Source organism: Dendroctonus ponderosae, unplaced genomic scaffold, assembly GCF_020466585.1.
Source record: "Dendroctonus ponderosae isolate FM_Combo_2020 unplaced genomic scaffold, Dpon_F_20191213v2 Dpon_F_20191213_8, whole genome shotgun sequence".
NCBI classification, from domain to species: domain Eukaryota; kingdom Metazoa; phylum Arthropoda; class Insecta; order Coleoptera; family Curculionidae; genus Dendroctonus; species Dendroctonus ponderosae.
Genome location: NW_026019016.1, coordinates 10,074,093 through 10,091,643, shown reverse-complemented (window position 1 = coordinate 10,091,643; position 17,551 = coordinate 10,074,093). Strand labels below are relative to the sequence as shown.

The 17,551-nt window shown below is 32.5% G+C and overlaps 1 protein-coding gene across 6 annotated transcripts in view; it reads right to left on the bottom strand.

Annotated features, from left to right (window-relative positions):
* LOC109546370 (phosphatidylcholine:ceramide cholinephosphotransferase 2) overlaps positions 1 to 14,639 on the bottom strand; it is a 16,999-nt gene extending 2,360 nt beyond the window's left edge. The window contains exons 1-3 of one of the 6 annotated variants that reach the window (XM_019917309.2): positions 14,059 to 14,639; positions 4,450 to 4,619; positions 564 to 779 (exon numbers count right to left, since the gene is read on the bottom strand). In XM_019917309.2, the coding sequence (XP_019772868.2) occupies positions 564 to 779; positions 4,450 to 4,618 (385 nt within the window). In that variant the 5' untranslated portion in view covers position 4,619; positions 14,059 to 14,639. Of the gene's footprint in view, positions 1 to 563; positions 780 to 3,274; positions 3,354 to 4,449; positions 4,620 to 6,791; positions 6,878 to 7,749; positions 8,160 to 10,332; positions 10,482 to 11,760; positions 11,891 to 14,058 lie in introns of those variants that run through there. The other 5 variants (XM_019917311.2, XM_019917312.2, XM_019917310.2 and 2 more) reach the window with 5 other exon arrangements.
* Positions 14,640 to 17,551: the final 2,912 nt, after the last annotated feature.

Sequence of the window (17,551 nt, the reverse complement as noted above, 5' to 3'; positions counted from 1 at the left end):
AATATCTTATTTCAATTTAAATTCGCTTTAAAATTATTATGGAGACTTTTTTGGCAAAAAAATTATATCAGTGTAATGTTTGCCATAACTACTTTCTATATATCAACATTAAAAAAAAGGGGAAAACACCCTATTAACGTGCGAATAATTCGAGGACTTTCTTGAATTTCTCCTCTTATAACGTTTCTTGGGATAGAACACAGTTAGTTCTTGTCCTTTAAAAGCTATTAGTATAATGACTCGTTTTCTCGCAAAATTTCCTTTTCACAAGTTGAGAAACGAATAACTGATTTACCAATAATGGCATGGCAAACATTTCAGTAGATGCAATATAGAAGCACCATAATATACATGAAGCGAAGTACATAATAATTATAGCAGTACGAAAAAAGGCCCTTAATAACTGATCAGTCGCTCATATACAACCAATAATAACTACGTTCGTAGTAACGGTGCGACAGGATGTTCTAGAGTAGGACACGTATGAATTATTGGTTTAATTGTTGCAATATCGTGCACGCTTTTCAAATACCGGGAAAAGCTAAAGAACATCTGAGGCTTACCTAAAAGGGTTTTCCACCGTTCCTGCGGGAATCTGGGCTCTTCCCTGGAAGCTGGAATGTCGATTATGATGTCGCCATTGCGATTGGAACCCTTGTCCATAATTTCGTCCTCCTCATCTACATAGTACTCGGAGCCGGTCGTTCCATGTGTATGTTGCGCCCAATGATCTCCGTTCTTTGGATTGGGCAATAATGGTTGCCGTTGATACAAATCTCCTGCAACAAGTAGAATCTAGTTTTAATCAAAAGTTTCACCACAAACAAGACTTAATTTTCAACTTTGACAATCAAAATTATGTATAAGTAAATATCGTCAGTAACATCAAAAGAAGCATACAAAAGTACAATCAGCTTATTTCTTGTGTACTTTCAACAATCTCAAATATTCCGCAACTTTGTATAATTAATGTTCGACTAATTACGTTTTGGGCAAATTAACTAATTCCTAGATTAAGCGGTGTTTTTCACTTCTATGTGCCGATTTTACGCTTTTGTTAACGCCAAGAGGTACATAATCAGCAACTTACAACATGGACAGGACAACTTACAACAGTTCAAAGAAGGAAATGTGCACACCTTTTGTGGCACATGCCAGTTGAACCATTGCATTACTACCGAATGAACAGAAATATTGACAAAGTTTCTATTTGAGCGATTATAAGTAGCTTTTCTAATCTAATCTCCCAATGATCCATGTGCTTTTTTATTAGGTAGGTTGTATCAGGTAAAATTAACTGCATATTTACTAGACGATCAAAAGCAAGATGATAAATTGCATCTAAATGTAGCTTTGCATATATTTCGTTTACGAGATACAGGGTGCTTGTATTTTTAAGTAGGATTCTTCTACGGTAGCGGTAGTTTTGATGCTGCGATTTCTTGTAATATTGTTTAATTTATAAGTTTTCTTTTACGTGCATTGACAATGGTATTCAATCTTAGTTCATCATTAAGTAACTCAAAAACGATGACAGATACGAAAACAGCTCAAATTGCAAAATCTGAAAAAGTTAAATTTAGTGTGACGGTCAAAGTGGCGCTCACCGCAAAAAAAACATTTTTTTAAATTGACCATTGAATTGAATTCATTCTGTAAAATCCTAATAAATTGGCTATAATTGCATATTTGCGATAAATATCTCATAGGTGCTAGGAGCTGTAGCGGAAACAACAAAAACATAATTTTGTTCTTATTTTTCGTACTAGGATATGCAGTAAAAGTAATCAAAATTAGGCATTCTAATTTTAGATCACCCTGTATATGCAATAAAAGTTCTTCTGTCATTAAGAAATTAAAATCTACAACGCATTTTTAAGCAAAAAAAAGAACTGCAAACCCAAATTTGAAATTGATTAATGAGATACGGCGATAGATAGAGGTCTGAATTGAGCAACTGTGCCATAAAAAATGTGAAGTGGCTTGTTTACAATCTGTTACCCAAAAGTATCTATACTGTTAAGATGATTACTAAATTATTGAAAATGAAAGAAAATCATAGGCTGCTGTTGGTGCGTTTATAGACTAATCTCTAGAAAAATCACTTACTCTTTATCTTGAGCAAGTTTCTATTCAAGACAACTACCAGTTGTAACTAAAAAACATAACTGCATCAACATATATTTTCACAATAAATTCACTAAAAGGTAAGCGCAATTTCAGCATAAAATTAGCAGATAAATAAAGAAGAGATACTTGATATATGATACTGTAAACGGTTTATGATATAATAATACCTGACTGAGTTAAAATGCAAACAATTATCGCAGTTATCTTGCTTATGTCACGTTGCCATGCAAACCATCTATTCCTGTTCTGTATTTATTAAAATATTATGCATTCCATTAATAGCAGCAAAGCAAGCAAAATATTTTCTAAAGAAATCCAATCAATTACCTTCGGCACAGGATTTTTGAAAAAAGCCACACACTATGATTTGAAACATATTGTCTCAGATTTTGTCTCAAAATTGCTACCAATCCATTCTAAATTACTACTTCACTCCACATTATCACCCAAGTAACGTTGTACAAAGGTGGCTTATTATAAATGAACACAACATGAGAGATACCCTTAATGCGGTTGGTTCAAATCTTTCGATAAAAATAAAACCTTTAACTAATCCGATTTTATACCGGTCAAAGATAAAAGTATTTGGAGTGGCTAAAACAATAATGGGTTGGAGATAATGCTAAAATGCCTTTAATAAATTATCAAACAAAATTAATGAAATTTATTGGCTTTAAAATACATTTAACGTATACAGTCATACACAATCATCACATAAAATACCTGCTATAAGTCCACATGATAGTCTGATCAGAAACAAAATAGCAGCAAAATAATGCAAATAACTATATAAAAACTCTGAACCAACTGGCAACACCAAGTACATGTTTCACTGATGGCACAATAGTGATTGAAACCGAGTGCTAACAACCGAATAATGAACAATAATAATAATAATATGGGCATTTCGTGCGTTTGCAGTACTACTTAAAAAGTATAATGTAAGGGAAATTTAGTATTTTAATTGAAATTGATTCTAAAGTTAAACTAGGAAAGGCACAGACAATTATGAGTATTTGTGAAAACGGGTATTTTTTAAAGTAAGGATGCAACGACAGCAACGTGGTAAACGCTAAGGGCTATTTTTGCGTTTAATGGCCCTAGATAAATAAACAGATTACAGTTGTGTTACATAACTAATTACCATTATTGAAGATTTTCATGTTGCTTCTTCAAGGATGCATTTGTCCCACAATTGAGCAGATACCAAGCACACAAATCCGCTTAAAAATGCATCATCATTATATTAGTCAAGAAATAACACATAACATAATCTCCTTTTTTCAGTTGGTATGACAGAATTCCGAATTTTGAAATATTAATTAAAGAATTAATTTTAAATTAATTAGAATATTATTGAGTAGCAAAACTTAAGATTAATTCTCACTCGCTATAATAGAAAAGACTTCCAGTAACCAGCTTCATTTCTTTGATAACAAAAGTATACATATATTGAAAATGCATGTTTAGAAACGTGTCAAACATCCAAAACTGTTAAGTTTCCATAAATAAGTATAGGTATTCTGATTTAATTAAGCGATGCTTGATAATGTAGTTATTCAATAAACTTTGCATGATCAGAATTCTTTAAATTTCGCAATTTAATAAACTTATATCGCAATGTTTAGTCTACTTAAAGCCTGGAAATCATGAGAATCTTGCCCACTCTTTGATTCAATGGATCTATTAGACATAGGTACTCAATCGAATATAAAAAGTATCTTACCTACAAAACCGAATTTTTTTTATTTTATTCAAAACGTACCTCGAAACACACTATTTGATAGCCATTAGTGAAATTGCACAATATAGCAATCATTCGAAGCAGTACAAAAACGGTTATTGAATAGAAAATGTGAGCTCAATTTGCTGGTAATAAAAATAAAAATAATGATATTATCGAACAGTTTCCATGATGAATGCCGATAGACATCGCAGTTATTAGGAAATGAGGTATTTCCATAATTGTTCCAGAGGTTCATGAAAACAATTTCCTGTCAAACTCATAGATAATTATTGTTACTATACAATTACATTATCTATAGAATAAAAAAGTGAAATTCGAGCATTATTAATTAGGTATACCATGAAATCAGAAGGGAGACAATATAAAAATTATTACAGTCATTCCATAACTGTTTGGAAGTAATCATTAGTAGTATTTTCAATGACCTTTTGAATGCAAAAATCCACTTCATTCCCATGAATAGATGGCGAATTTGAAAATCTCAATTAAATAGCAATTAGTTTATTTGATTTGCACACAAGCTTTAACTTAACCTTAGGCAAAAACGAATTCTAACAATGATTTAAACTCACCTTGGGTCATTTTGGGTCCGGCGGACGCGTTAGCGGTAACGTCTTCGTCGTCCAGGGGCGATAATAGTGCAGATCTGGGCCCACTTACTCCGTGATGAACCTGATGAGTGTGGCCGTCAGGGGTAGGATGAATGCTGCCATAATCGACAAACTTGGGCTCCAAGACCATTCTGCAAAGACGGATATTTTACTCAATTTAATAAGTTAATTGACCATGGCCGTAGAATGCAAGCATCCACTCATATAAAAGATGATTCAGTGACTATAGTAAAAGCTCATTTTTGTTCAGGAATCAATTATGAAGAGCACCATGGAAAACAGTAGAAAATATTTGAAGATACGCATGTAAAAGAAGGCAACTTTTCCAATTCCTCTGCTCAACGAAAGTTTCTAATTTGAAAGTTCTAGTTACGTTTCAAATTAAAACATACACTTAAACTAAGAACATTTTATAAGCTTGAATCAAAAAATGGTAAGTTAGGTATTTAAACCAGAACCAAACACAATTTAATGTAAATTAAATCGAAGAAAGCATAGAACAAAAACAAATTGGGCAGATAACGATAATGGGAAATGAAAATGGGAGCTTAACAAAGGTGTACAGAAATGTTAAATGTGCGTACATTGATCTGCAATACATTCAGATTTCCTTCATATAAACCTTACTTTTATCGTATTATTTTCTCGAGAATAAAAAAATCTTCTCAAATAAAATTATATGGAATCATACGAAATCCAAACGGTTTGCAAAATTTCGTTCAATAAAATGCTTCAACATTTGCACCACCGGAAGAAATCATTTTATAGAGATTTACGATATTAAAGTAAAAATGCAACCAAATAGGAACGTTTCATGTTCATTCACATTTCGAGTTTCGTTTCTCCTTACGTGCGAAAATTTTTATAAGCAAACAACTGACAAACTCAGATGTGCAATTCTAAGGTATTTGTGAATATTTGCAATGGTATTTTGAAAGTTTTGTCGACAATGTCCGCCTCTGTACACGATTCCCTAGCAGAACAACTGTCCTACTGATATCTTCAATTAGCTTTAATTTTTAATGCATATAAGGCTCAATTAAAGCATTGTCGTCAGGTTATTGCCGCTTTTCCAAGACCTGAATGCCAGCTTGCAGTTTCCAACTATTATGTCCAGCCCATGGTAGGAGTTAACATTTTAAAACAAATTTACTTGCTTTTTTTGTGGTGTAATAATGCAAACGATCAAAATATCGGAACATAAAACGGAATCCATTAGTAGTTAAAGAATATTTAGGAAAGAGCATAAAGGAATGAACAAAAGAAGAAAACTACGCTATGAAATATTCAATTGAATTTCAGTTCAAGAACATTTAAATTTGTTTTAAAATGTTAATTCCTACCATTGCTGGACATAATAGTTGGAAACTGCAAGCTGGCATTTATTTATTCACGTCTTGGAAAAGCGGCAATAACCTGACGACAATGCTTTAGTTGAACCTTAGATGCATTAAAAATTAAACATAATTGAAGATCCCAGTAGGATAGTTGTCCTGCTAGGGAATCGTGTACAGAGGCGGAAAAAACTTTCAAAATATCATTGCAAATGTTCACAAATACCTACGTTGGAATTGCATAAACATCTGAGTTGTCAGTTTTTTAATTATAACATTTTTCTCGCGTAAGAAGAAACGAAGCTCGAAATTTGAATGAAATTGAAACGTTCCTATCTGGGTGGCATTTTTACTTTATATCGTACATCTTTGTGAAATAATTTCTTTCGGTGGCGCAATTGTTGAAGCATTTTATTGAATGAAATTAGCGGAGTTTTTTATTCTCGAGAAAAAAAGGTTATTTTGAATACATCAAAGCCTAAGTGAATACGATAAATATAAGGTTTATATGAAGAAAACTTGTTCATTTTCTAAGGTAGTAATGGAAACCATGGAAATATTGGAAACATAAAACGGAATGAATTAGTAGGTAAAGACTACTTTAAGAAAGAGCATAATGGAATGAAGTGAAAAAAATACGCTATGAAATATTCAATTGAATGTCACTTCAAGAATATTTAAATTTCCTTGAAAATGGCTGTTTAGTTCGTGTTAGTCATGGAACTAATATGTGTAACAATTACAAGATTAATATTTCCTATTGAGTCATAATAACAATTATTCATTGTTGTTTTGCTTAGGTATTAGTTACTATAGGATAATAATTTTATAGTTTAGTTATCAGACCGACGTATTAAAATGCAAGCATGTGTAGAAAACAAGAAACATACAAATCAAGTTTCCTAGAAGGTGTACTTTCTAAGAATTATTGAAAAAATCGAACATTGATCTTCTCATAAAAATACCTACTTCTGAAATAGTTTACAGAAAGAATCACTTTTCTGAGTAATTTTGTAGATATACCATCTAAAACAATGCATATCAATTTGGCAAAAAAATTTAGTTTTATTGAAACTTTTACATTTCGAAATTAGTAGCTATGTTGTACTTAATCCTTCAGTTTGTTAAAATTGACGAAATATAATTAGAACCGAACCAAAACATCCGCTACTGTAATTTAGCACACATGACTCAACTAGCACTTAAAAAATGGAACAAATAATTGAAGCAAGAAAAAATAAGACTGTTGATTGCGCATTGAACTCATATACCTAATGAAACGGCTATTGTTTCTAAAAACCTTGTCGAGTAAAGTATACTGACTACTGATAAGCAAAACAACAAAACTATTAAAAAACAACATTGTTATTATATCAGGAACACGACGCAAAACTATACATCTGTAATATCAGCATGTCGAATAACGATTGGAAAATAAAATCTGCTAATTAACCAGTCGCAGCTCATATCAATAGTAATTCAACATCAAGGCTGCAGAAGTAGGTATAACACGGAAAAACAATCCCGATATTTTTGCAATGGATCAAGATGTTAGTGACCTTTGTGACCAGAATATCAATATCAGTACAGGAAATAATTGGAATGTTTGGTGTTATGTAAAAAGCTTCATTAAGTTGGCTGAAGCAAATATTGAACCAAAACAAAGCTCAGAAGTTTTTCGGACTTTCAGGATGTCGTAAAAAAACTTGCTTCTTGTAACAAACAAATCATTTATATATTTCTTGTACAAATGCTGGATGTTTATATTAAACTACTTAAGGCATAGAACAAATAATTCAACTGCATAATAACAAAAAAATGGTTTCACATAACAACTTCAATTCAAGGCCAATATATTTGCGGAACTTTTGCGGTTTGATACTGATAAATTTATAATCATATTAGGGATTGCGTGCTGAGTCCTTACCGTAAAATTAAAATCGCTTTCGCAATCTGCACTTGTCTTAACTGATTTTCCTTAAACTATTCCACACAATACTCGACGATTCCAACGATTTTTCCAGTAACCATGCAACTTGACGCGTTTGCATCAAAAACATTACTACACAACCGACTAATTAATCGTGAAACAAACGGTGATAAACGTGTTGTTTCTTATTTAGAAATTCCAAACGAGGTACTGTTTCGGTTGTACATGCACAAACACATACGAGGAACTGAGATTTTATGATTAAAGCCTGCTATCGTCCGAAATCATTTTTTATTATTATTATAACAAAAAATCATTATTGTTGCTGCTGTTCAAGTGACGAACTAAACTAAAAACAAGTTATGGTTTGTTATTAGATAAGCTGCTCGACGACGAAACACGGACGTAACGAGCCAATTTGTTGATGGAAACAGAAGGGGACATGATGAATTGAATTATCATCGTTGTGTGCACTATTTAATGGAATTATTCTGAGCGCAAAGTTTAAATGAAGACAAACAAAGCACTAAAAATTAAAAACTTCGCTCTACATATTCATTTGACTTCAGACTAAACAATTAAATGTTAAAAATACAAATATAAAACACTTCTCAGAGTACTTGTTTATTCAAATTTTGATTCTTCTCAATTCCTTTTAAACGCGAAGATTGAAAAACATGTTTATATTGGACAACAAGAAAAATATGTACATTTCAATGAACTCAGATGTCCACCTAGTTGCACGTGCAAATCGAGGATGAGTAAATTGAAATACAACTCGTATTTTTTAGTACTCACTAAGCAAAAATGGTTGGCTTCAACCAAAGCGGGAAACCCACATTTAAATGAGCTAGTCTAGTAGATGCGTCAGTAAGTCGTATTAAATAATAAATTGTTCGATTTGCAAGTAACCATCTTAATCGGACTGAATTAGACTGATTACCCGACAGCCTTGACTGGAAACCTTGACCATTGATGGAGGATTTGTGGGTTTTCAATAGAAATTACTACTCAATTCTCAAGTTCGTAGATGCTGAAAATAGCATGTTTTCTTAAAATTTGCATACAAATAATTGTGCACTTTATATCGATTCAACTCCGGAACGCAAAAATACTTCATATCGTTATCCCATGACTAACACCAGCTGATATAAATTTAATATTATAGTGTAATAATTTCTTAAAGATGCTGTTGCTCTAATGATATTACAATCTTAAACTTAAGTAAACACTTGATTAACCATATTATCCATAAAAGGAGATTGTTTCAAATTATACACATATAATCCCATCGGTTTTTATTAGTTTAGTGAGTTTTCAAGTGCCAAACTCCTGCCTGTGGGAAAGAAGATTATGGGTTCTTATCTCGTAATATCAGTGTTCGATTCAAAGCTTGCAATCATCAACACAATCAGAACTGTTATTACTATGTGTTTGCTTTGTGCTTTTTTACTTTGATGGTAAACAATATGAGCGATAAGTACATCAGCAAAGATGTACACACATCAGGAACACTTCGTAATCATTTACATAGTAGGTTACATACATACAGGGTGTAAATATTATTAGCTTATGCTTGTTATACCTACTTTCCTTGAATACTTAGTAACTGATATAACCGAAAACAAATTTTAGAGAAAGTTTACGTATGTGTTCAAGGTGGGATATAAATAATACCGACTAGAGTATCTTCATAGTTAAAGTTTCAACTGAAACAAGCAAAATGAATGACAAAACTATGTGCTTCTATAAAATTGAGTCTTTAATTCTGAATACTTTTAACAGCTTAATTTGAAAACGAATACGTTTGATTGAACCTGAAATATAGTCATAAACCAGGCTATTCTTAGCATAACATTGCAGATACATGTGTTTAATTTCATAGACATTTTCAGTATTTTTTTTAGTACTGATTTTAATTTTATTTCAATATTACTGTCGCTGATTTAATTTGCATTTGTGTATGATTTTGACAAACAGGGTCTAAAATAAGAACATTTGCAGTATTTCCGGCTCGTGCGCTTTAATTAATTACAAAGTTACTAAATGTATCTGACGTCGTTTTCCTCTTGTTCTACAACGTGTACCTATTACAAGACATCGAGTTACTGATAAGCTGATAAGAGTGAAATGTTATCCATTTAATTTCAACGAACATAAAATGAAATCTGCAAACAAGCAATAAATTGATGATGCATTTACTTTCGCAACTAACACATTTTCTGTATCATCTGTAATGTACATATTTATTTATACTAAATCGGAAAAATAGAAACGTTCATATAAAAGTAAACTGTAAAATTAGTTGCAAAACAGCGACTGATTTATGATTAAAAAGTCGATAGTAGTAACCAGAAACGCAATAAAAATTAGCACACAGAATAGTTTTAAAGTAATAAAGTGACCCAAACAATGCATTGGAAATTCGATTTGCCCGAGTCTTACATATTATTTCAGTGTAACAAAGCAAAGCATGCACACATTTAACTGTAAATTAAGTAGTAATAGTCAATACTTTAACATGTTTCATGCATTTTCAATGCTCACAACTAGTTTTATAAATATTCTCAAAATACTCACTAGGTGAACACGAATGTACATAAAGATATGTTTACTTCGCACCAAGAAATAAAGGCAGAAAAACCAACAATATTCGACAAATGTATTTAGATTGTATTGTTTTCGTTCGAAGCACATTAAACCACAACACGGGAATGATGGCTTTTGGACGGTGTTCCGACTAGAAAACAGTGCGAAGTAAATACTAAATCAAGACCCACATAATTAACAACTATTAATAAACACGTTTTGGATCAATTTCAAAAGTCTTCGTCATCACATGCGGGTGCTTTAGTTAGACTTTTTGACGGGAAAAAAACATGTACTGATCAGTTTATACGTCTGGGCATATTGTTATTATCAGGTGTTCCTACTTTCCAATTTAGAACCTGTATAGTCTATTATTGTTCCGACTTTTCGGACCTTCAAGTCCAGGTTTTTCGAATATAAAACTGAATAGTCATAGATAAACGTCAATAATTTTTACTGTCTAGATCCACAAAAGAATAAGTAGTTTAATAATAACTCCTTGATAAGGAAAGCCATTTTTTTACTAATTGGAAACACGAAGACCGGAAAAAGTACCCATGAGATGCATCGACAATGGAATAAACATCAAAAGAGGCTTTCGCGGTTAGTGGTTGAATCTACTGAGTTTCTCGGGCCCTTATCCCGCAATGGAAACAATGTTTTCCTAACATTTCGCACTCACGGGTGAGTAGTGGTTTGTATCCCCTTAGGTTTTTCTCACAAAGCTTCAGCATCAATCCAGAGTAAACTTTGCGGCAACACACCTCTGAGGATACAAATCTCTCACGGTTGCGAAACGCCAGGATAAAATGTTTTCCCGACGGCCTAAAAGCCCAAATATCCCACCAGTTTCCATCGATAAAAAAAGGTTTGCATTTGAATTGGCATTTGTGTTTAAGCATTTAGAAAATTATATCTTCATTCAATTTTTAGGCGTTGAATCTTCCCTTTTGAGACATCGTTCGATTAAAACGTAGGGTGCAATTTTATTAAATTGCATTTTTGTTAAATATTGCTACAATTACATACAATACATTCATTTTATCCGTTAGTCATGTATCAATTCCGTACTTTCACATAAACATGTGGCAATAGACATTTTGATAACCACAATTATAAACCCATTAAATATCGAACTTTAGAGCTTGGTTAATTGATGTTTTTACATTGGCCTTTTGTTATTGAGATAAATTTCTAGTAGTCGATAGTAACAAAATAAAAAGCTGAATCGGCGTGACCTATACGCTAATCAATGTTTGACGAAAGAAATGCAGTTAGTAAAGCAAATAACCAAGCAAAATCGGAGTAACGCATTGATGACAAGTTTTAGCAAACTAAATGTTTCAACGAACACCGATTAACCTCGAGTTTAACACAAATATAATGCTAATGTAAGAAATTCAAGAAAATTAACATTACCTGGTTAAAGCCGATTTCAGCTCTTTTTCCCTGTTAATGTTGAATGAATTATTAGATATTTTGTGACTAAAGTATCACTTTCTACCGCTATACTTCTTACGCGAATATCAGTTGACTAAGGAACAAAAACTGTCTGGTCTTTAACAAGGCGTCGATTGATGGCGTTATCTGGTTGATGTCAATGAAACATGTTATTCTTGATATTAACTGGGTAATATTAAGATTAATTTTGAATATTAACCACAACATATACATGAAATCAAGTAAATCACATAGAACTAAAAACAAAACAAAATTTTTCTATGAAAGCTCTGAATCGCAAAAAGCCACGACACTCGTTTCTATGTAAATAAGTAAATTCCACATTCTTGGTTTAAAAATACCCAGAAACTTTGATCTTAATTAACAGAAAGGCCGGAAAGGTTTAATTTTGAAACAGGTATAATTGAGAGGAAGTCCTGAATAGCCGTTAATGGTACAAGCCGAATCGGAGATGATGTGACTGATTGACGAGTCAATTCGGAAATAGACCTGCTAATAATAAAATAATAGGTAAGATGTAGAACAAAAAGGTCAAATTTGCACAAACGTTTGTTAAGAAGTAGATACTTATTAGAGGAGTTACTTAGAAGATTTTCACGCAACTTTTCCGCAATTTCTGCTGAAAATTGCGATATTTAAGAAAAGTCCGTGTACCTGCATACATGGTTGTCGAAAAATATACCGGAAACTTATATACGGAGTGTTCAAATTGTCATTTAAAAAAGCTCATGCTTTCATAGTTAATAACGATAATAATCAATATGTTGTGATCAAAAAATTGTGACCGAACATTGATCTATTTCCTCGTAAATTGTGGTTCAAAGTGCATCTAATCTTATACCATCTAAGAAAAGTGAGGAATTCAACGAGCCCGAGCTACTGAAAAAATGGCCAGTTCCTTCTGATCCGAAAATTCGTAAAATTTCGGGTGGTTTTAATCTTGTTCTGTTCACAAACAACGCAAAAAAAATGTGTAATGCTTTTTTTATGCAAAAAACGAACTCCCACTGAGTCTCGATAATTTTTTATCTTTAAAAGCTATTGTTCTTAACTGCTCAACAAAATAGACGTTACACGGTCGTATTTCGACTAATTTTGGTACTGAATAAATTAATTTCGCTGAGAGCTATTTGATTTGTTGAAACGTTATTTTTCGGTTAGTGCGTGTTTTTGTAAAAAAAATGTGGTTCAGATAAAGTTCCTAGAGGGTGGCAAATACAACAATGCAAAACCATCTCGTTTATTTGCAGTTGTCTCAAAAAAATAAACTTTTTGTTTTGCAGTGATACATTTTTTCCTCTTGAATCGATTTTCAAAATCTTGGGCTCATGTTGAAGATGTTTTTGATCCTGTGACGAAAATTAAAATTAAACTAAAACGAAAAGTAAATTTCGCTTTAGTTGAAAGTCTGCTAGAATCACAGATTTCGGAGGCAATTCCGATTTGAGTCAGTTTTTATGGAACCCTGCAAATCGAAGTTTCAGCTTCAACATGAGCTCAAAGCTAAAGAGAAGAATTACCAAAAAATTCAAAAACCGTTTCGAGTTATATTCGAGTTGTCCATAAACCATGGGCGCTCTAAACGCATATGCTTTTTTGAAATTTCGTGAAAGTTTTAGAGTTTTTCCAGGAAAGTTTAAGTACATATGTAGTTTTTGAAAGGTGTGACAATGTATGTATAGGTAGTATACAAAACATTCAGTTTTGTTTGGTTTTATGACTTGAAATGGAAATTCTAACATTTTAGTGTGTGTGTCTGTGTCTTTGTATACAGGCACGCATGGAATAAAAGCTTTAGGTAAATATATTATAGCGTTCAACCGAGCGCTTTCGACCTTAAAAGGTCATCAGGGCCTTAGGCAATAGGCTTGGTTTCGTTGGCTATTAAAAAATATTTGTTCCCACTACAAAACTAACGGAGCGGTTTCAGCCTTTGTAGAAACGGGCTAACGAGTATAAATAGCCGAGATCTAAGGCTTATACTCTTCATAGAATCTACTTTAAATATAAATTACTTTAAATAAGAAGCGTCATTTCACCTAATGCTCATCCATATGTAGCTTAAGAACATATACATCTCAATGTATATGTAAAGCTTGAGCTTATTTTGAATAGCGTATCGTTGTTATATTCAAACAAATACTTCGTAAAAACAATCAGAGACGAGTTAATTTGATTATTTGATAAGTAAAGCAGAGTTAAACCTACATGTATGAAGGATGTATAAACAAGGTGGAAAAAATAGAATTGACTCACCTTCTGGAATAACACTAGCTAATCATAGCTGCCCGACGTGGAACTGCTGTGTAATCGTGAACAAAAATTAAATTTTAATTGCATATACTTGAGAGCACTTTTAGTTCTTCTTTGTACGAATATCTAAGGTGAAATCAGATTAACTGTTTGATATATGAATGTTGGACACACGTGTGGTAAAACAGTCGGAACGCCGCGACTTTCTTTTTATGATTAGCAGGTGATCATAAAAATAATATTGAAAAATTGTGCTGCTGCTAACACACATAACCTACACAAATCTTTGCTTCGGACTGTTGCTCAACTGGTGAGAGGAAAATACTGGTTTGAGTTACGTAAAATTCTTCTGCGTGAACTTGCGATTACATTTGCTAAATCGCACCGTTAATAATGTTCTTTCCAATACAAGAAAACCATATTGATGAATTCATAAAAAAAAGCTGACACGAAAACAAAAACGTATGCTCTTCCACTTCCTTATCGGCACCAAAGAGACAACCAAAATTACAGGTGGTGAGAGAGGAAGACACAATTAAATGACCAATACGCTCTAAAACGCTGTTCGCCTACGACTAGGCCACCCGACATACACGAAGCTTCGCTGTAGGAGCGCCGATTGATTTTTCATATACGAGGGTAAACTGGGAAGTGATAGATTATTCTGGAGATGTAAGGGGATATTGTGTGGTTGTTTCACTTGGGCAAATATAATATTTATACTTTAAGGTCAAAGGTAGCAAAAACAAGACTTGTTGGTCAACGTGTTGCTTTCATTTGATACTTCATAGGCGAAAAATAAACAAGCATTCGAGCCTCATTGTTGGGATTGGGTTGAATAAATTATAGCCAAATAAATGAATGCTCTATGAAATAAAGTGCTGAAATTTAGAAAATTTGCATCTATGGAAAAACAGACTTTTGTAAAATTATATACAGACTTATTTTAAAGAGTCCYTAAACATTCTTTTGGGGGTTAAGGAAATATTGGTAATGAGSGATCATCGGTATTAGCCGATTAACGAGTCCTTTAAGACTCTTTGGAGGTATAGGAAATATTGGATAATACCGATTATCCCTCATTAAATTACCGTAATACCTGTTGTTTCATTCAATGTTAAACAGAAATCTCGAATATAACGTTAACTCATCTCAATGTCAGCAATATAAAAACTAGCTGCGGAATTCTACCAAAAAATATAGYGAAATATATAACTTGGTACAGTTKGAGCAAGGTTCATGTATTTTATATGGATTATTTCAAATAATGCTTAATACGAAAGTGAAATTTGATGTGCAACTGTTAATACCTTCCCGGAACGAACGGAAAATWAAATTTTCCGCTTCTATTCTCCATTTGAGCATGAATTATCATTTAGAAGAYATTGGCGCCAACTTTAAACCATTTTTGCTTCAACTAAGCAAATACAATTTTGAGCCATTATACGCCCTATGGAAAACATGTCCTAATTTCCGCGATTTCTCTTTCAGGGCCCAACTTTGAACACMACTGAATTTACTTGGRTACGAACCTGAATGCATGTTTCATTTTCTCTTTATCTTGCCAACGATGTGCCACATTTAAGTAAATATTAATAAGTAATTAGGCTACTTTCCAAAAGTACCTCATGTGTTACAGAGAGACACATTTACGGCATATTCTTCTCATTTCGACAGATTCGGTTAATGCGGCTGCACTTGCGATAATAAGATTTTATTGCGTTAATCAATATAATATTTTTTTATAAATGCAATAACACTGGTAGTACGAATTTCAAAATAGATATTTGGGTAACAAAGTGGTGGGAGTATCGCGTGACTTTCTGGTTATTTTACATTTAGACGCCATTTTTTGTTATTTAATTTAGTACATAATATATATAAAACATTATTTCCAAATAGCCGCTTTTTGAAATTTTTAGACACTTTTTCTTACCATATCTACAGCTTTCGGTACCACTGCAGTCGTTTAAAACCCGATTGAATTGCGTCTTTGACAATTTTTTAACATAGCTATCTCTTATGAACAAAAGCAAAATAAAATACTGGATTAAGAACCAAAAGAAAAAACGATGTAGAAACTGTTGCGGCCTTCAAATGAAGCATTTACCTTAAATAACGAAACGAATAAAAAAATGAAATTTGGCATGTGTTTTATGCTTGCTTGATATTTGCGATATATTTTATGGTTTATTTAATTTTTCAATGAACAATTGCGCATAAAAATGCTTTTTTGCTTCAAATACTTTTGCCAACTCGCTAATGAAACTTTGGAATCGATTTTTAGTAAGCAAGTTACACTACACATGTTGGAACATACGTCCAAAGCAACAATGAATTTAGGAAATATGCTTAGCAAAACAATATTAAGATGCAGAAAAATACAGTTTAACTATGGAAGAATTTATACAGGGTGTCTGGTAAGTAGATGCATTCCTTGTAGGAGGTGATAGTGTACGTAATTTTGGATATATTTCTTTAATAGACCATATTCTGAAAACTGTTAGTCCTCGATCTACAGCGTGTTAAAGTATTAATTTAAAAAATTATATTTTTTAATATTGCGGAAACCCCTTGGAATACTTTAATGAAATTTTACAGACTTAGGCACTTAACAGCAATACATGTTTTGTGATAAAAGCTTCGCCAGTGGCGTCGGCACCGGCACGACTGTAGATGATTTTAAAGAAAAAATGTTACGCCACTGATTTTTTCTAAAAATTAATATTATTTTTCAAGTTTCTGTTCAATTTGTTCGTCATCGAGTCGATTTATTGTCCAGCGCAATCGGGTTTTTATTTAAAAAGTGGCTCTGCACTAGTTATGGTCACTGACTAAAATTTTTTAAACGGCTTCCGCAATATTAAATAAGTAACAATTTTTAAATTAAAACGTTATCACCCTGTATATCGGAAACTAAGCCTTTTCGGAACACGCTATATTAACGAAATATATCCAAAATTACTTGCACTATCACCCTCTGGAAGAAAAGCATCTGCTTACCAAGCACCTTATATACATTTCACGTTTAAAACTTATAGTTGAATACTTTTGAATAATAGTTAATTTCCTTGTTCTTTATTCTTCCAAGGGCAGTGAAATTTATATTCTTTATATAAACAAAAAAAGTGGATAGAACGTGCATAGTTGGTTTGCAAAAATTATATTTTGAGACAGTTGAGATGAGTTGATTTCTCATTCGTAATTTCACATTAAATTGTCATACAACTGATTTCTTTCTATTATCGATTTACTAGCATCATTCGAATTCATCATTAACGTTTAATCGCCTTTTATGTCGTATATTTATGTAATTTGTTACACCATTGACAATCCAACACTTATTGATTTGATTGAAATTGATTTTTTTGTCCTAAAACCGTTCCTTGAGTGCGTAGATAATTAGACCCCAAGAATAAAACACTAATTTTAAACAATATTCAGAAAATGCAATATTGAAACTAGTAGGGTTTTTAGTGAATTAACAGACTTTCTC